The sequence below is a fragment of the Oncorhynchus clarkii genome, chromosome 9 (assembly GCF_045791955.1).
Source record: "Oncorhynchus clarkii lewisi isolate Uvic-CL-2024 chromosome 9, UVic_Ocla_1.0, whole genome shotgun sequence".
Lineage (NCBI taxonomy): Eukaryota > Metazoa > Chordata > Actinopteri > Salmoniformes > Salmonidae > Oncorhynchus > Oncorhynchus clarkii.
In genome coordinates this window covers 78,784,424-78,804,714 of record NC_092155.1, presented here as the reverse complement: position 1 = coordinate 78,804,714, position 20,291 = coordinate 78,784,424, and the positions used below count along the sequence as shown (strand labels likewise).

At 41.6% G+C, this 20,291-nt stretch overlaps 1 protein-coding gene across 2 annotated transcripts in view; it reads right to left on the bottom strand.

Moving 5' to 3' along the window:
• LOC139416967 (uncharacterized) overlaps positions 1–20,291 on the bottom strand; it is a 47,837-nt gene that overhangs the window by 13,335 nt on the left and 14,211 nt on the right. Inside the window, exons 7-15 of one of the 2 annotated variants that reach the window (XM_071166190.1) lie at positions 17,868–17,905; positions 14,620–14,712; positions 11,378–11,437; positions 9,791–9,919; positions 9,637–9,681; positions 9,343–9,396; positions 5,474–5,545; positions 5,207–5,359; positions 589–1,041 (exon numbers count right to left, since the gene is read on the bottom strand). In XM_071166190.1, the coding sequence (XP_071022291.1) occupies positions 589–1,041; positions 5,207–5,359; positions 5,474–5,545; positions 9,343–9,396; positions 9,637–9,681; positions 9,791–9,919; positions 11,378–11,437; positions 14,620–14,712; positions 17,868–17,905 (1,097 nt within the window). The remainder of the gene's footprint in view (positions 1–588; positions 1,042–5,206; positions 5,360–5,473; positions 5,546–9,342; positions 9,397–9,636; positions 9,682–9,790; positions 9,920–11,377; positions 11,438–14,619; positions 14,713–17,867; positions 17,906–20,291) is intronic. The other variant, XM_071166191.1, reaches the window with a different exon arrangement.

The window sequence follows — 20,291 nt, the reverse complement described above, 5'->3', positions numbered from 1 at the left end:
CACTGGACTGGACACAGCGATACACATGTCACCACGTGCCATTTAATGTATTACCTGACCTGATGCTCCCAAGTCTCAATTATATGTGCATTCCACCTGTCACATTTACAAGTGAGTGTTACATTTTTTAAAATCAAGATTAAGAAAAGTTCCTCCAGGGTCTAACCGAGAGAGCCCCCCTCCAGGGCCCAACCGAGAGAGCCCCCCTCCAGGGCCCAACCGAGAGAGCTCCTCCGGGGCCACATGGAGCGGCTGGGGATCCCCGACGAGGTTTGAAAACCCCTGATGTACAACAGAGGTCTCTAACTGGCGGCCCATGGGCCAGATGGGGCTTGAAAGCCGATTTAACGTGCCCCGTTAAAGGACAGAACAAAGATATGGGGGTGTGTCCCAATAAGCTCTCCTTCCTCCTGAAGTGTGCACTCGTTCACTACTACCCAAAATGTAAAATTATTGGATAGGTATAGGGCATGGGCTAGGGGTGTCCATATTACCGACCATTTCCTTTCAAATCCATTAAGGAAAGTGCACACTTCGGAAGAAAGGCTAGGTTATTGGGACACAACCACAGAGACCGTCAGAGCTTACCTGAGGTATTTGTTCAGGCACGTCGTCGTCGTACTCCTGTAGTTCCGCCCATCCCTCTCCATCCTCTCCCCCTCCCCCAGGGCTGTGCTCCAACGACTGGGTGGTAACGGTGTAGACTGGTTCCTCTTCCTCCTCAGTCTCGTCCGTCTCTGTCGTATCACTCGAGGAGACCTGGCTCCATACTCGTCTCCTCCGTTTGGTGAAGTGTTTAGGGGGCCGACCACGTCCCCTCCCTGTCCCAACTGTTGATCCACTTCCTGGTTTTACCATACGCCATTTTGAAAGTGTCCTTCCTAATAGTACATATCCTGCTCCACGTCCTACTACAGTTCCTGGTGAAATAGGAACACTTCCTGGAAGTACACTTCCTAGTCCAATGGGAACACACTGGCCACCTGGGTCTTCTGTCAGGTGTTTCTTAAAGTAGCTCCCCATTAAGTCCCTTTTGGTGGGCTGTAGGGAGAAGGCTTGTAATTACAAATACATACATACATACATACTACTGACAGCATAACGTCTATAAGAGGCATTCAGACTGTGTGTGTGTGTGTGTGTGTGTGTGTGTGTGTGTGTGTGTGTGTGTGTATATGTGTGTGAAATACAATTTAAATCATCTATGAAAAACAATGTCACGAGATTTAGCGAAATAAACTAACACAAATTGAAAACACATTCTCTTAACCACCACATACCATAACCAAAAAAGTACCATATACCATAAAGAACCATGAACCAAATACCATACAAAACCATAAAGAACCATGAACCAAATACCATACACCAAAAAGAACCATAAAGAACCAAATACCATAAAGAACCATAAAGAACCAAATACCATAAAGAACCATAAAGAACCATAAAGAACCAAATACCATAAACCAAAAAGAACCATAAAGAACCAAATACCATAAAGAACCATAAAGAACCAAATACCATAAAGAACCATAAAGAACCATAAAGAACCAAATACCATAAAGAACCATAAAGAACCAAATACCATAAAGAACCATAAAGAACCATAAAGAACCAAATACCATAAAGAACCATAAAGAACCAAATACCATAAAGAACCATAAAGAACCAGATACCATAAAGAACCGTATACAGTAGAAGTCGGAAGTTTACATACACTCAGGTTGGAGTCATTAAAACTAGTTTTTCAACCACTCCACAAATGTCTTGTCAAAGTAGGACATCTACTTTGTGCATTCCACAAGTCATTTTTCCAAGAATTGTTTACAGACCGATTATATCACAATTCCAGTGGGTCAGAAGTTTACATACACTAAGTTGACTGTGCCTTTAAACAGCTTGGAAAATTCCAGAAAATTATGTCATGGCTTTAGAAGCTCCCGATAGGCTAATTGACATCATTTGAGTCAATTGGAGGTGTGAAAAAAAATCAGTGCCTCTTTGCTTGACATCATGGGAAAATCAAAAGATATCAGCCAAGACCTCCCCCCAAAAAATTGTAGACCTCCACAAGCAAATTCCAAACATCTGAAGGTACCACGTTCATCTGTACAAACAATAGTACGCAAGTATAAACACCATGGGACCACGCAGCCGTCATACCGCTCAGGAAGGAGGCGCGTTCTGTCTCCTAGAGATGAACGTACTTTGGTGCGAAAAGTGCAAATCAATCCCAGAACAACAGCAAAAAAGACCTTCTGAAGATGCTAGAGGAAACAGGTACAAAAGTATCTATATCCACAGTGAAACGAGTCCTATATCGACATAACCTGAAAGGCCGCTCAGCAAGGAAGAAGCTACTGCTCCAAAATTGCCATAAAAAAAGCCAGACTACGGTTTGCAACTGCACATGGGGACAAAGATCGTACTTTTTGGAGAAATGTCTTCTGGTCTGATGAAACAAAAATAGAACTGTTTGGCCATAATGTCCATCGTTATTTTTGGAGGAAAAATGGAGAGCCTTGCAAGACGTAGAACACCATCCCAACCGTGAAGCCCGGGGGTGGCAGCATCATGTTGTGGGGGTGCTTTGCTGCAGGAGGGACTGGTGCACTTCACAAAATAGATGGCATCATGAGGCAAGAAAATTATGTGGATATATTGAAGCAACATCTCAAGACATCAGTCAGGAAGCTTGGTTGCAAATGGGTCTTCCAAATGGACAATGACCCCAAGCATACTTCCAAAGTTGTGGAAAAATGGCTTGAGGCCAACAAAGTCAAGGTATTGGAGTGGCCATCACAAAGTCCTGACCTCAATCCAATGGAACATTTGTGGACAGAACTGAAAAAGCGTGTGCGAGCAAGGAGGCCTACAAACCTGACTCCGTTACACCAGCTCTGTCAGGAATAATGGGCCAAAATTCACCAATTTATTGTGGGAAGCTTGTGTAAGGCTCCCCGAAACGTTTGACCCAAGTTAAACTATTTAAAGGCAATGCTACCAAATACTAATTGAGTGTTTGTAAACTTCTGACCCACTGGGAATGTGATGAAAGAAATAAAAGCTGAAATAAATAATTCACTCTAATATTATTCTGACATTTCACAATCTTAAAATAAAGTGGTGGGGCCTCCTGGGTGGCGCAGTGGTCTAGGGCACTGCATCGCAGCGCTAGCTGTGCCACCAGAGACTCTGGGTTCGCACCCAGGCTCTGTCGTAGCCGACCGCGACCGGGAGGTCCATGGGGCGATGCACAATTGGCCGAGCGTCGTCCGGGTTAGGGAGGGTTTGGCCGGTAGGGATATCCTTGTCTCATCTCGTTCCTGTGGCGGGCCGGGCGCAGTGCACGTTAACCAAGGTCGCCAGATGCACGGTGTTTCCTCCGACACATTGGTGCGGCTGGCTTCCGGGTTGGATGGCGCTGTGTTAAGAAGCATGGCTTTCGACCTTCGTCTCTCCCGAGCCCGTACGTACGGGAGTTGTCGCGATGAGACAAGATAGTAACTACTAACAATTGGACGCCACAAAATTTGGGAGAAAAAGGGGCTAAAACATGTATTTTTTAATAATAAATGAGGTGGTGATCCTAACTGACCTAATACAGGGAATTTTTACTAGGATTAAATGTCAGGAATTGTGACAAACTGAGTTTAAATATATTTGGCTAAAGTGTATGTAAACTTCCGACTACAACTGTACCATATACCATAACCATATGTACCATAAATGTACCAAATACACCAGAACAACACGTACCATAACCATATGTACCATAAAGAACCATATGTACCGTAAATAACCATATATACCATAAATATATGTACCATAAAGAGTCGTATGTACCACAAAGAACCATATGTACCATAAATAAACATACACCGGAACCATATGTACCATACATAATAATATGTACCATAAAGAGCCATATGTACCATAAAGAACCATACATCAGAGCCATATGTACCATACATAATAATATGTACCATAAAGAGCCATATGTACCATAAAGAACCATACATCAGAGCCATATGTACCATGAATAACAATACGCCAGAACCATATGTACCATTAAGAAGCATACGCCATAACCATATGTACCATTAAGAAGCATACGTTCTAAACCATTTAGAACCATACACCAGAACCATATGTACCATAAAGAACCATACACCAGAACCACATGTACCACATATAACCAACCGTATGTACAATGTATTACCATATGTACCATATATTACCATATGTACCATACATATCCATATGGAACCATACACCAGAACCATATGTGCCATTAAGAACCATACACCAGAACCATATGTACCACATAGAACCATACACCGGAACCATATGTACCATATATTTCCATATGTACCATATATTTCCAGATGTGCCATATATAACCATATATTACCATATGTACCATATATAGCAATATGTACCATATATAGCAATATGTTCCATATATTACCATATGTCCCATATGTCCATATGTTCCATATATTACCATATGTACCCTGAATAACCATACACCGGAACCATATGTACCCCGAAGAACCATACACCAGAACCATATGTACCATAAAGAACCATACACCAGAACCATATAGAACCATATGTACCATATATAACCATACACCAGAACCATATGTACCATATATAACCATACACCAGAACCATATGTACCATATATGACCATACACCAGAACCATATGTACCATATATGACCATACAGCTGAACCATATGTACCATACATAACCATACACAAGCACCATATGTACCATATAGAACCATATGTACCATACATAACCATACACCAGAACCATACACCAGAACCATATGTACCATACAGAACCATACACCAGAACCATATGTACCATATATGACCATACACCAGAACCATATGTACCATATATGACCATACAGCTGAACCATATGTACCATACATAACCATACACAATAACCATATGTACCATATAGAACCATATGTACCATACATAACCATACACCAGAACCATATGTACCATACACCAGAACCATATGTACCATATATAACCATATACCAGAACCATATATACCATACAGAACCATATGTACCATACAGAACCATACACCAGAACCATATGTACCATACAGACCCATATGTACCATACAGAACCATATGTACCATACATAACCATATGTACCATACAGAACCATATGTACCATATTAAGACAGCGGCGGTACTTGCACTTCTGTTTCTTTTTGTTGGCCCCGCCGTTCTTGGGCTTGTCCAGGCAGTAGACACATTTACCACAATCTGTACGCCGACAGGGAGCACACTGACCACAGCCCTGAGTACGCTTCTTCAATTTACCCTGAGAGAGAAAGGGAGAAACACATAAAGAAGTCGTCGTACCTGGGCGAGTGAGCAGGGGGGGGGAAGAGAGGGGTAAGAATGCCATCTGGGACTCAGTCTTCCACTGACCCACCGTTATACGTGAGATGTTAGTCGGTTCCTGCGGCGGCTCTTCAGAGTCACTTCCCTCGCTGTGGTTATACACCTGTAGGATGACAACAGGAAGAGAAATGTCACTCAAAACACATCTAGGGAGTTACCTTGGATGCATCCCAAGTAGCACCGGATTCCCTACAGTGACTTTTTACACATTTTGTGATTGCAGTACGAATTAAAAACGAATTACATTTAGATTTTGTGGTCACTGGCCAACACACACACACACACACACACACACACACACACACGTCAAAGTGGAATTGTGTTTTTTTATTTGACAAATTAACTAAAAATGAAAATGCATAAATGTCTTGTCAAATGTTCTATCCCTTTGTTATGACAAGCCTAAATAAGTTCAGGGGTAAAGATGTGCTTAACAAGTCACATAATAAGATGCATGGACTCACTCCGTGTGCAATAATAGTGTTTAACATGATTTTTGAATGACATCTCTGTACCCCACACATACATCTGTAGGATCCCTCAGTCGAAGCAGTGAATTTCAAACACAGATTCAACAACAAAAGACCAGGGAGGTTTTCCAATGCCTCACAAAGAAGGGTTTGGCTGTTCTAGAATCCATTTTAGTATTCCAAAAATCCAGTGAAGTTATTTTTTCTACGACCAGTACCAAAGTCCTTCACAGATTGCTCAGGGGAGGCCAGTTTGGTCGGGGGGTCAGTTTGGCCGGGTGGCCAGCCCTAGGAAGAGTCTTGGTGATTCCAAACTTCTTCCATTTAAGAATGATGGAGACCACTTGGGGACCTTCAATTCTGCAGACATTTTTTGGTACCCTTCCCCAGATCTGTGCCTCGACACAATCCTGTCTCTGAGCTCAACGGGAAATTATTTTGAACTCAAAGCTTAGTTTTTACTCTGACATGCACTGTGGGACCTTATATAGACAGGTGTGAGCCTTTCCAAATCATGTCCAATCAATTGAATTTACCACAGGTGAACTCCAATCAAGTTGTAGAAACATCTCAAGGATGATCAATGGAAACAGGATGCACCTGAGCTCAATTTCGAGTCTCATTGCAAAGGGCCTGAATACGAATGTAAATACGGTATTTAAAAAAATACATTTCTAAACACCTGTTTTTGCTTTTTGTCATTATGGGGTATTGTGTGTAGATGGATGAGAATTTTTTTGTATAGTTTAATCCATTTTAGAATAAGATTAACGTAACAAAATGTGGAAGGGAAGGGGTCTGAATACTTTCCGATATCACTGTATACACACACCACATGACACAATGTGGACACCTGCTTGTCGAACATCTCATTCCAAAATCATGGGCATTAATATGGAGTTGGTCCCCCCCTTTTGCTGCTATAACAGCCTCCACTCTTCTGGGAAGGCTTTCCAATAGATGTAGGAACATTGCTGCTATAACAACCTCCACTCTTCTGGGAAGACTTTCCACTAGATGTTGGGACATTGCTGCTATAACAGCCTCCACTCTTCCATTGGAAGCCACAAGAGCATTAGTGAGGTCGGGCTATATTATATGATGTTGGGAAATTAGACCTGGCTCGCTGTCGGCATTCCAATTCATCCCAAAGGTGTTCGATGGGGGTTGAGGTCAGGGCTCTGTGCAGGTCAGTCAAGTTCGTCCACGGGGGCCTCCAGAGTGGTGCAGTAGTCTAAGGCACTGCATCGCTAGCTGTGCCACTAGAGATCCTGGTTCCGAGTCCAGGCTCTGTCGCAGCCGGCCGCGACCGGGAGACCTGTGGGGCGGTGCACAATTGCTTCCGGGTAAAGCGGGCATTGTGTCAAGAAGCAGTGTGGCTTGGTTGGGTCGTGTTTCGGAGGACGCATGGCTCTCCCGAGTCCGTACGGGAGTTGCAGCGATGAGATAAGACTAGCTACTAAATGGATACCACGAAATTGGGGAGAAGGGGTAAAATGAAAAAAATATATAATAATAATAATAATAATAATATATCCTTCCACACCGATCTCAACAAAGAATTTCTGTATAGACCTTGCTTTGTGCATTGTCATGCTGAAACAGGAACGGGCCTTCCCCAAACTGTTGCCACAAAGTTGGAAGCACAGAATCATCTAGAATGTCATTGTATGGTGTAGTGTTAAGATTTCCCTTCACTGGAACGAAGGGGCCTGAACCATGAAAAACAACCCCAGACCATTATTCCTCCTCCACCAAACTTTAAAGTTGGCACTATGCATTCAGGTAACATGAGGAATGACTACCATCTCTGTACCCCACACATACAGATAATTGCAAGGTCCCTCAGTCGAGCAGTGAATTTTAAACACAGATTCAACCGCAAAAAACAGGGAAGTTTACCAATGCCTTGCAAAGGGATACTTATTGGTAGATGGGTACAAAATTAAAACAGCAGACATTGAATATCGCTCAGTTTAAAGGCTGTGATGGGAGAAAACTGAGGATGGATCAACATTATATAGTGACTCTACAATACTAACCTACATGACACAGTGAAACTAAAGAAGACTGTACAGAATAAAAAATATCCCAAAACATGCATCCTGTTTGCAACAAGGCACTACAGTAAAACTGCAACAAATGTGGCAAAGCAATTCACATTTTTTCCTGAATACAAAGTATCACGTTTGGGGCAAATCCAATACATGAGTCCCACTCTCCATATTTTCAAGCGTAGTGGTGGCTGCATCGTGTCATGAGTATGCTTGTAATCGTTAAGGGCTCCCGAGTGGCGCAGCGTTCTGAGGCACTGCATCTCTGTGCAAGAGGCGTCACTACAGTCCCTGGTTCACATCCGGCCGTGATTGGGAGTCCCATAGGGCGGCGCACAATTGGCCCAGCGTCTTCCGGGTTTGGCCGGGGGTAGGCCATCATTGTAAATAAGAATTTGTTCTTAACTCACATGCCTAGTTCGGTTAAAGGTTAAATGTAAAAAAAATATATACAAACATTTAAGGACTGTAGAGCTTTTAAGGATAAAAAAATCCAAACGGAATGGAGCTAAGCACAGGCAAAATCCTAGAGGGAAAACCTGGTTCAGTCTGTTTTCCACCAGACACTAGGAGATGAATTCACCTTTCAGCAGGACAATAACCTAAAACCCAATGCCAAATCTACACTGGAGATGCTTACCAAGGAGACAGTGAATGTTCCTGAGTGGCCGAGTTTCAGTTTTGTCTTAAATCTGCTTGAAAATCTATGGCAAGACATGAAGATGGTTGCCTAGCAATGACCAGCAAACAATTTGACCAACAAACAATTTGCTTGAAGAATTTTGAAAATTTTGAAAATAATAAATGGCCAAATATTGTATAATCCAGGTGTGGATAGCTCTTAGAGATTTACCAAGAAAGACCCAAAGCTATAATCGCTGCCAAAGCTGATTCTAACATGTATTGACTCAAGGGTGTGAATACTTCTGTAAATTACATATTTTTGCATTTAATTTTAAAAATACATTCGCAAACATTCCCCCCCCCCCCAAATGATTACTTTTGTCATTATGGGATATTGTGTGTAGGTGGGTGAAATTTTTAATTCAGACTAACACCAAAACATGTGGAAAAAGTCAAGGGGTTTGAATACTTTCTGAAGGCACTGTATATAGTGCACTATACTATATAGAGCATATGGTGCCAGTTGGGGCACAGGCCTTGTCACACACCTAATAATAATGCACTGTATCCATGTGGGTGGTGTCCCTCAAGGCTCTACTCTAGGTCCTCTGCGTGTCATTATTTATATAATTGAGTGGCATATCCATTATATAGGCGACGACAGACAACGTCTTAGCCTCCCATTAGAAAGAAGTCTTCTCAACTCAACTTCCTGGTTAAATAAATACGTTTAATATTTTTTTAAAACTCACAATTTTCTCTGGCTTCCACTCTACTTCCTCCTCCTTCTCTTTCACCCGTACATTCTGTAAAAAGACATGGGTTTGCTAGCCTATGCAATTTTTTTATTTGCAGAGTATATAGTGTTTACACCCCTCTTACGCTAAATTCATAAATCTAAGGATTAGACCCACCCGTACACCAACTGACTTAGTTGTCCCCATGGGGACATTTTGTTGCAGTGTCAAGTACACGTTTAACGTGGCGTTTAAATACAAAACAAAATTGACAAACACCCATATTAAAATAAATTAATAAATACAAACCTTTCTCTGTGGTTTCAACTCTTGTTTTTCTTCCTCTTTAACCTTCTGGAATATTTCACATCATGAGAAATTCAATTGACATATCACCAAATTATTTTTTGTACGCAAGGACAGTGACAACCAAAACCAATCAATTCAGTCAATCAACAAATACCTGTTGAGGAGTCCTCATCTTCTTCTGTGGCTTTTCTTCTACTTCTTCCTCCTCCTCCTCTTCTTCCTCCTCCTCTTCCACCTCCTCCTCTTCCAGTTCTTTCACAGATTCTTTCATCTTGGCTTTTCTCTGTGGGGACAACAGAACAATCTTGACCTTATCTGTGGCCTAAAATTGTGTTAACTTTCCCCAAATCCCGATTGGAGGATTCATGGATTTCCTGCTAATTCCATCCTGAATGCAGGATGTCTTCCAACAGAGTGTTACATATATATATATTTTTTTTAATTATCTCCAGCGCATTCAGAACGGATTCAGACCCCTTGATATTTTGTTATGTTATGTTATGTTATATTATATATATATATATATATATAACATTTATTTAATACATTTTACAATATATAGACTAACACCAAAATATATATATATATTGTAAAATGTATTAAATAAATGTTTTTTTCATCAATCCACACACAACCCCATAACGACAAAGCGAAAGCGTTTTTTTTAAATAAATGCTAGCACATTTATTAACAATAAAAAAACAGAAAAACCTTATTTACATAAGTATTCAGACCCTTCGCTATGAGTCTCAAAAATGAGCTCAGGTGCATCCTGAACCTTCCAGAAGGACAACCATCTCTGCAACACTCCACCAATCAGGAGTTTATGGTAGAGTGGCCAGACGGAAGCCGCTCATCAGTAAAAAGGCACATGACAGCCCGCTTGGAGTTTGCCAAAAGGAACCTAAAGGACTCTCAGACCATGAGAAACAAGATTCTCTGGTCTGATAAAACCAAGATTGAACTCTTCGGCCTGAATGCCAAGCGTCACGTCTGGAGGAAACCTCGCACCATCCCTACGGTAAAGCATGGTGGTGGCAGCATCCTGCCGTGGGGATGTTTTTCAGTGGCAGGGACTGGGAGACGAGTCAGGATCGAGGCAAATACGAACAGAACAAAGTACAGAGAGATCCTTGATGGAAACCTGCTCCAGAGCACTCAGGACCTCAGACTGGGGGGGTCACCTGCCAACAGGACAATGACCCTAAGCAAACAGCCAAGACAACGCGTGATTGACCCAGCCAGAGCCCGGACTTGAACCCGATCGAACATCTCTGGAGAGATCTGAAAATAGCTGTTCAGCAACGCTCCCCATCAAACCTGACAGCTTGAGAGAAACTCCCCAAATACAGGTGTGCCAAGCTTGTCGCGTCATACCCAAGAAGACTCGAGGCTGTAATCGCTGCCAAAGGTGCTTCAACAAAGTACTGCGTAAAGGATCTGAATACTTATGTAAATGTATTATTTCATTTATTTTAAATTAGAAACAAAATTGTAAAAAACGTTTTTCTTTGTCATTATGGGGTATTGTGTGTAGACTGTTGAGGTGTAACTTTGCATTAGGACTTTTGATGTCTATGCAAATCCCTAATGGTTGTTTATGCTACCCTACCCTTCAAGAAAGAAAACCAAAATACAATTGTTCCTCTTTGAAAAGCTTTGTTAGTTAAAAATTGTAACTTAAAGTTTACTTCCTAAATTGACTGGAATTGAAATGAAATGGTCCAACCCTACATCTTACCGATATACTAGGTCTCCTGGTGACCTTGGTTGATTTGTGTCCGAACCGCTTACGCTTCATCTGAAAAACAAAGCGCAAATCAAGAGCAGATGAGGAGTACCTTATCAAAACACACATCATAAAAAACATGCTAATTCCATCTGGAATTAATACTTATATATATATTTTTTTTAAGTATATTTTTGGAGTGCTGTCAATTTCATTCATTTAGTACGCCTCCCCAATGGTAACACTTTCCCTATATAGTGCACTACTTTCTACCAGAACCCTATGTCAGAACCCTATGCCCTGGTCAGAAGAGGTGCAATAAATAGGCAATAGGGTGCCATTTGGGATGCGCTCACATAAAATATGGTATACATTAAAAAACACCTTAGTGTAAAGTGGAGTCAGGTTAAAAAGCGTACCTTAGTGTAAAGTGGAGTCAGGTTAAAAAGCGTACCTTAGTGTAAAGTAGAGCCAGGTTAAAAAGCGTACCTTAGTGTAAAGTAGAGTCAGGTTAAAAAGCGTACCTTAGTGTAAAGTGGAGTCAGGTTAAAAAGCGAACCTTAGTGTAAAGTAGAGTCAGGTTAAAAAGCGTACCTTAGTGTAAAGTGGAGTCAGGTTAAAAAGCGTACCTTAGTGTAAAGTGGAGTCAGGTTAAAAAGCGTACCTTAGTGTAAAGTGGAGTCAGGTTAAAAAGCGTACCTTAGTGTAAAGTGGAGTCAGGTTAAAAAGCGTACCTTAGTGTAAAGTGGAGTCAGGTTAAAAAGCGTACCTTAGTGTAAAGTGGAGTCAGGTTAAAAAGCGTACCTTAGTGTAAAGTGGAGTCAGGTTAAAAAGCGTACCTTAGTGTAAAGTGGAGTCAGGTTAAAAAGCGTACCTTAGTGTAAAGTGGAGTCAGGTTAAAAAGCGTACCTTAGTGTAAAGTGGAGTCAGGTTAAAAAGCGTACCTTAGTGTAAAGTGGAGTCAGGTTAAAAAGCGTACCTTAGTGTAAAGTGGAGTCAGGTTAAAAAGCGTACCTTAGTGTAAAGTGGAGTCAGGTTAAAAAGCGTACCTTAGTGTAAAGTAGAGTCAGGTTAAAAAGCGTACCTTAGTGTAAAGTGGAGTCAGGTTAAAAAGCGTACCTTAGTGTAAAGTGGAGTCAGGTTAAAAAGCGTACCTTAGTGTAAAGTGGAGTCAGGTTAAAAAGCGTACCTTAGTGTAAAGTAGAGTCAGGTTAAAAAGCGTACCTTAGTGTAAAGTAGAGTCAGGTTAAAAAGCGTACCTTAGTGTAAAGTAGAGTCAGGTTAAAAAGCGTACCTTAGTGTAAAGTGGAGTCAGGTTAAAAAGCGTACCTTAGTGTAAAGTGGAGTCAGGTTAAAAAGCGTACCTTAGTGTAAAGTGGAGTCAGGTTAAAAAGCGTACCTTAGTGTAAAGTTGAGTCAGGTTAAAAAGTGTACCTTAGTGTAAAGTAGAGTCAGGTTAAAAAGCGTACCTTAGTGTAAAGTAGAGTCAGGTTAAAAAGCGTACCTTAGAGTAAAGTGGAGTCAGGTTAAAAAGCGTACCTTAGCGTAAAGTGGAGTCAGGTTAAAAAGCGTACCTTAGCGTAAAGTGGAGTCAGGTTAAAAAGCGTACCTTAGTGTAAAGTGGAGTCAGGTTAAAAAGCGTACCTTAGTGTAAAGTGGAGGCAGGTTAAAAAGCGTACCTTAGTGTAAAGTGGAGTCAGGTTAAAAAGCGTACCTTAGTGTAAAGTAGAGTCAGGTTAAAAAGCGTACCTTAGTGTAAAGTGGAGTCAGGTTAAAAAGCGTACCTTAGTGTAAAGTGGAGTCAGGTTAAAAAGCGTACCTTAGTGTAAAGTGGAGTCAGGTTAAAAAGCGTACCTTAGTGTAAAGTAGAGTCAGGTTAAAAAGCGTACCTTAGTGTAAAGTAGAGTCAGGTTAAAAAGCGTACCTTAGCGTAAAGTGGAGTCAGGTTAAAAAGCGTACCTTAGCGTAAAGTGGAGTCAGGTTAAAAAGCGTACCTTAGCGTAAAGTAGAGTCAGGTTAAAAAGCGTACCTTAGCGTAAAGTGGAGTCAGGTTAAAAAGCGTACCTTAGTGTAAAGTGGAGGCAGGTTAAAAAGCGTACCTTAGTGTAAAGTGGAGTCAGGTTAAAAAGCGTACCTTAGTGTAAAGTGGAGTCAGGTTAAAAAGCGTACCTTAGTGTAAAGTGGAGTCAGGTTAAAAAGCGTACCTTAGTGTAAAGTGGAGTCAGGTTAAAAAGCGTACCTTAGTGTAAAGTAGAGTCAGGTTAAAAAGCGTACCTTAGTGTAAAGTAGAGTCAGGTTAAAAAGCGTACCTTAGTGTAAAGTAGAGTCAGGTTAAAAAGCGTACCTTAGTGTAAAGTGGAGTCAGGTTAAAAAGCGTACCTTAGTGTAAAGTGGAGTCAGGTTAAAAAGCGTACCTTAGTGTAAAGTGGAGTCAGGTTAAAAAGCGTACCTTAGTGTAAAGTTGAGTCAGGTTAAAAAGTGTACCTTAGTGTAAAGTTGAGTCAGGTTAAAAAGTGTACCTTAGTGTAAAGTAGAGTCAGGTTAAAAAGCGTACCTTAGTGTAAAGTAGAGTCAGGTTAAAAAGCGTACCTTAGCGTAAAGTGGAGTCAGGTTAAAAAGCGTACCTTAGCGTAAAGTGGAGTCAGGTTAAAAAGCGTACCTTAGCGTAAAGTGGAGTCAGGTTAAAAAGCGTACCTTAGCGTAAAGTGGAGTCAGGTTAAAAAGCGTACGTTAGTGTAAAGTAGAGTCAGGTTAAAAAGCGTACCTTAGTGTAAAGTAGAGTCAGGTTAAAAAGCGTACCTTAGTGTAAAGTGGAGTCAGGTTAAAAAGCGTACCTTAGTGTAAAGTGGAGTCAGGTTAAAAAGCGTACCTTAGTGTAAAGTAGAGTCAGGTTAAAAAGCGTACCTTAGTGTAAAGTGGAGTCGGGTTAAAAAGCGTACCTTAGTGTAAAGTAGAGTCAGGTTAAAAAGCGTACCTTAGTGTAAAGTAGAGTCAGGTTAAAAAGCGTACCTTAGTGTAAAGTGGAGTCAGGTTAAAAAGCGTACCTTAGTGTAAAGTGGAGTCAGGTTAAAAAGCGTACCTTAGTGTAAAGTAGAGTCAGGTTAAAAAGCGTACCTTAGTGTAAAGTGGAGTCGGGTTAAAAAGCGTACCTTAGTGTAAAGTAGAGTCAGGTTAAAAAGCGTACCTTAGTGTAAAGTAGAGTCAGGTTAAAAAGCGTACCTTAGTGTAAAGTGGAGTCAGGTTAAAAAGCGTACCTTAGTGTAAAGTGGAGTCGTGCCGCTGTTGCCGAATTCCTCTTCTTTGAACTCCAGTTGTTTCCCCCCTAGAACCCATTTATCCCCTCCCACCTGAGGACAGACCGACCAGCACAACACAGTCACTACAGCACACTACAGGAAGGGAAGGGAGGGACAGAGCAACCAGCACAACACAGTCACTACAGCACACTACAGGAAGGGAAGGGAGGGACATAGCAACCAGCACAACACAGTCACTACAGCACACTACAGGAAGGGAAGGGAGGGACATAGCAACCAGCACAACACAGTCACTACAGCACACTACAGGAAGGGAAGGGAGGGACATAGCAACCAGCACAACACAGTCACTACAGCACACTACAGGAAGGGAAGGGAGGGACAGAGCAACCAGCACAACACAGTCACTATAGCACACTACAGGAAGGGAAGGGAGGGACAAAGCAACCAGCACAACACAGTCACTACAGCACACTACAGGAAGGGAATGAAGGGAGGGACATAGCAACCAGCACAACACAGTCACTACAGCACACTACAGGAAGGGAAGAGAGGGACATAGCAACCAGCACAACACAGTCACAACAGCACACTACAGGAAGGGAAGGGAGGGACATAGCAACCAGCACAACACAGTCACTACAGCACACTACAGGAAGGGAAGGGAGGGACATAGCAACCAGCACAACACAGTCACTACAGCACACTACAGGAAGGGAATGAAGGGAGGGACATAGCAACCAGCACAACACAGTCACTACAGCACACTACAGGAAGGGAAGGGAGGGACATAGCAACCAGCACAACACAGTCACTACAGCACACTACAGGAAGGGAAGGAAGGGAAGGGAGGGACATAGCAACCAGCACAACACAGTCACTACAGCACACTACAGGAAGGGAAGGGAGGGAAGGGAGGGAAGGGAAGGACATAGCAACCAGCACAACACAGTCACAACAGCACACTACAGGAAGGGAAGGGAGGGACATAGCAACCAGCACAACACAGTCACTACAGCACACTATGGGAAGGGAAGATGGGAGGGACAGACCGACCAGCACAACACAGTCACACTATGTTTGAGTTCCAAATGGCACTCGAATCCGTATAGTGTGCACTACTTTTGACCAGGCTCACAGTGTAGTGCACTATATAGGGAATAGGGTGCCATCTACTAATGTACTTCTAGTAGGGTTGCAGAATGTGATTACATTTCCCAACATTCCAGTAAAATCATGAGGAAATAAAGTAATCCCCCATTAACCGGGATTTCCAGAAAACCTGGGAAAGTTAGCAGCATTGTTGCAACCCTATCCCATTACCAGATAACGACCCCGTTACCATCGCCTAAATTAATCAATTTGATTTATACATTTAAAAAAAAGTAAAAACCATGAGGTTTGCACTCATGTTTGTAAAGGTTAATAAGAGGCTAGTTAGTAGAAAGAAATGAACAGCTTTAACCCACAGCTTTAACCCACAGCTTTAACCCGTGCATTGATTAGTCTGGAATCTGGCGGTCAGTGACAAAACGGTAAATAAGGAAACAAAGGCTATGCTAAGAACTATTCTATTCTACAACTATTGTGGCGTCCCGCAAGGCTCAGTTCTAGACCCTCTCATTAGTGAGCTGACAACGATTCCTGCAGCGCAAATAGCCCAATGCTTGTGCTGCACTTGCCTTAGAAACAAAATCGACACCTTCTAAAAACATAGAAACATTCAAATGCATTATTGTGGTGAATTCAGTCCGTCTTCAACACCCTGTGTGACAACAGCTCTAGTCACCTCCGAATTGGTGATAGACCCTCATGTGTCGTAGTCACGGAAATGGATCAGGTGCACGCTTCCTTGAGCGCTGCAAGTAGAGCAGGATGTTGTCCCAACTAGGTACTACACTGAGCTACAACACTAATTGATCACTCCAGTGATTGACTCAATTCAACACATATGGTCTTCTAAGATTAAATCAATCTGAAACATGAGGGGACCAGAAAGTCCAGGACCACGGTTGCTACCTGCGGTTGCTACCCGTGTCCTAGGCAACCAGAGTTCCTACTCCTTATATAGCAGTGTTTATTTCACCACTTTTGTCTTTCACTTGATTCCTCTTGGTCTTCCAGAACAAAAAAATATATTTATATATGTATATACATTGTGTCAGCGGATGAATAGGGTAGATACAGGTTGTGGAAGTGAGGGGGGTAGAGTTTTTCCAGCTGAAACACGCCCCCCATAGTTCTCCCTCAATAGCGAACCTTAATCCCCTGCCCCTTTAGTGAACGTTCCGATAACGTTCCGATAATTTAAACATTATAGCTCACACTAATACGACAACACAATACCACAGTGGGATACCGAACTACATAACCAGCAATATTCACCAAGATCTACTACCTACAACTACCCACCTCATAAGTTATGTCATACCTTCAACTCTGTTGGAAGTTGTTTCTTGGAATTAATTATTACTGTACCTCAGCAGAGTCTGGAACTATGGCCTTTTCCCCCTGTCTGTTATCACGGACAGTGGCCGCTACTGCTACTCGCTGTTTGTTTGTTACCTATGCATAGTCACATCGCCCCCACCTACATGTACAAATTACCTCAACTGACTCGGTAACGGGGCCCCCTGTATATAGCCTCGTTATGTTATTCTTATTGTGTTACTTTTTATTGATTTATAACGACTGGACCAACTGACAGACCCTGCCAGACCGGTGGCCGTATAACGACTGGGCCAACTGATAGACCCTGCCAGACCTGTGGCCGTATAACGACTGGACCAACTGACAGACCCTGCCAGACCGGTGGCAGAATAACGACTGGACCAACTGGCAGACCCTGCCAGACCGGTGGCCGTATAACAACTGGACCAACTGGCAGACCCTGCTAGACAGGTGGCAGTATAACGACTGGGCCAACTGACAGACCCTGACTCTGCTGCAACTAAAATAAATGTGTATCAGGACCAACACAGGACATTGTAGGGTGATCCAGGATCAGCTTCCTCTCCACCAAACCATTAGTGGAGAAAACGCTAAACTGACTCAGGATCAGTGTCTTAGGTGCAACTTCACCTAACACTAACATAGAACAGGGAGAATACTACAGACGATAGTAAACAGCTACAGAATTAAAAGGATGCTTTATCCAATCAGACTAGCAGAACAGGAGTAGCCAACACATGCAGAGTGAAAGACAGTTCGGCGGGCAGAGATGGATCATGTTAGGTCGGTCTTACCTTTCTGAACACAATACTTGGGGACTGTTTCTTCTCAGCTGGAGAACACAAAAAAAAACACAAATACTTCAACCAAACAGACAGAAAGATGCCCCGAGGACTGTATATAATATAATACAAACTACAGCCACTCAAAGTGACTCTTTTCCTCGAGACTCATCTGAACCAACAAGCGACAAAGATTTACAGTTGACTGTTGTCTTCTAGATATAACTGCCACACCTTCAAGTGCTCCACACACACACACAAACACACACACACCGTGGTCAGGAATCCCAGCATCCCTGGGGGTACACTACAGAGTGCACCAGCTAACTTTGGTGATTTTCTGATTCATGAAGGTTATTTCAGAATAGTGGATCCGACTTTAAGACCTTTGTTTCCCAGGACAAAAGGTCCCGAAGCTTCTGCATTTGTGTTTTTTATCTTTACCAGAATAAAAAATAAATTGTACAAGTGCTAGCGAATTTCCAATAGCGGCTGCTAGCTAAATATGCAAAGGCAAATAAACGAATTGCAAAGACAGGCAATCCAGCTCATAAATTTATACATCTATAGGTAGAATATACTTTTTTTGTGAGGTTGGATATTTACAAGCCAATGTGAACGAGAGACATTGTGCAAATGAACAAAGTTTTAACGCATGCTTGTCTGAAGGAAGAACAGCACTGTCTCTGGAGCAGCATGTGCACACGCTAGTGTTGCACGGTATACCGAAACGTCAGTACTTTGTTGATACTAGAACATGAAAAACGGGTACTAGAATTTGTTACTTTCGGTGCTTCTGTCAAAATGTGTCTCACGGATCAAGGCTGCGTATCAGTGCAGCAGACCCCTTACTATAGATCCGCCGGTCTGCTCCACTAGCCTGGGAGTCTGGGCTGCATCATGTTAGCTCCACTAACTCACTGCTAGCCTATACTGGGAGTCTGGGCTGTATCATGTTAGCTCCACTAAGTCACTGCTAGCCTGGGAGTCTGGGCTGCATCATGTTAGCTCCACTAACTCACTGATAGCCTGGGAGTCTGGACTGCATCATGTTAGCTCCACTAAGTCACTGCTAGCCTGGGAGTCTGGACTGCATCATGTAAGGGAATACCCCCCTGAATTGTACAAAAATGAATGGCAAGATATTGGCATTGGACAAACCATGTACACGATGTCCAATACCACCCAAAGCGGCGTTGATTCGTGCAAAGTATATGGCAATTGCCAATTGTAACACCTCAAAAATCCAACAGGGGGCGAGTGCGCTCCACCTGGGTTTTTCATATTGGAAATGCAACCCAAGTCAACATCCAAAAGAAAATTTTTGAAAAAAGGATATTTTTTTCAAAAACTTTTCACCCCTTAAAAAAGTGCTTTCTGGGCCTTTTTTCGAAATTCTTTCGCTTTTTTTGTCAATTACACATGTGTAAGAACTGTATGATTATACTTTTGTCCAATTTTGATATCAAATTTTTTTTTTTTTAATTACATGCGCATAAGGCATATGTTTTGTCCATTTGCAATATGATTTCATAGGAAGTCAAAAGTCAAAAGTCAAAAATGTCAAAATTTGGTAAAAAACTTCACACATCCTTAAAAAAGTGCTTTCTGGACCGTTTTTCAAAATTCTTTCAATTTTTATGTCAATTACACATGTATAAGAACTTTAACAACATACTTTAGTCATACTTTATCATCATTTTTTTTTTTTTTTTACTAGTGCATAAGGCATATGTTTTCTCCATTTGGAATATGATTTCATAGGAAGTCAAAAGTCAAAAGTCAAAAATGTCAAAATTTGGTAAAAAACTTCACACATCCTTAAAAAAGTGCTTTCTGGACCGTTTTTCAAAATTCTTTCGAATTTTGTGTCAATTACACACGTATAAGAACTGTATCAACATACTTTATTCGTATTTTATTATCATAATTTTTTTTTTTTTTTTTTACTTGTGCATAAGGCATATGTTTTGTCCATTTGCAATATGATTTAATAGGATGTCAAAAGTCGAAAATTTGATTTTTTTTTTAAACTTTAAAAACTAAAAAAAGTGCCTTCTGGACCGTTTTTCGAAATTGTTTCGATTTTAAGACAATTAATCATGTGTAAGAAGTGTATGAATATACTTTTGTAAAATGTTATTATCATAATTTTTTTTTTTTACTTGTGCATAAGGAATATGATTTGTCCATTTGCAATATGATTTCATAGGAAGTCAAAAGTCAAAGTCAAAAGTCAATTTTTTGGGGGGCCAAAATTGACTGAACTGATGAACTCGGGACGGCCGGGCAGTGATAGTTGTTCATTTCCATCACTCGTTGTGTTGATTTCATCATGTCCATTTGCAATATGTTTTTTCACTATAGAATCATATTGCAAATGCGCGTGCAACTGGTAACCGGGAAAAAAAAAATGATGATTTCATTATGTCCATT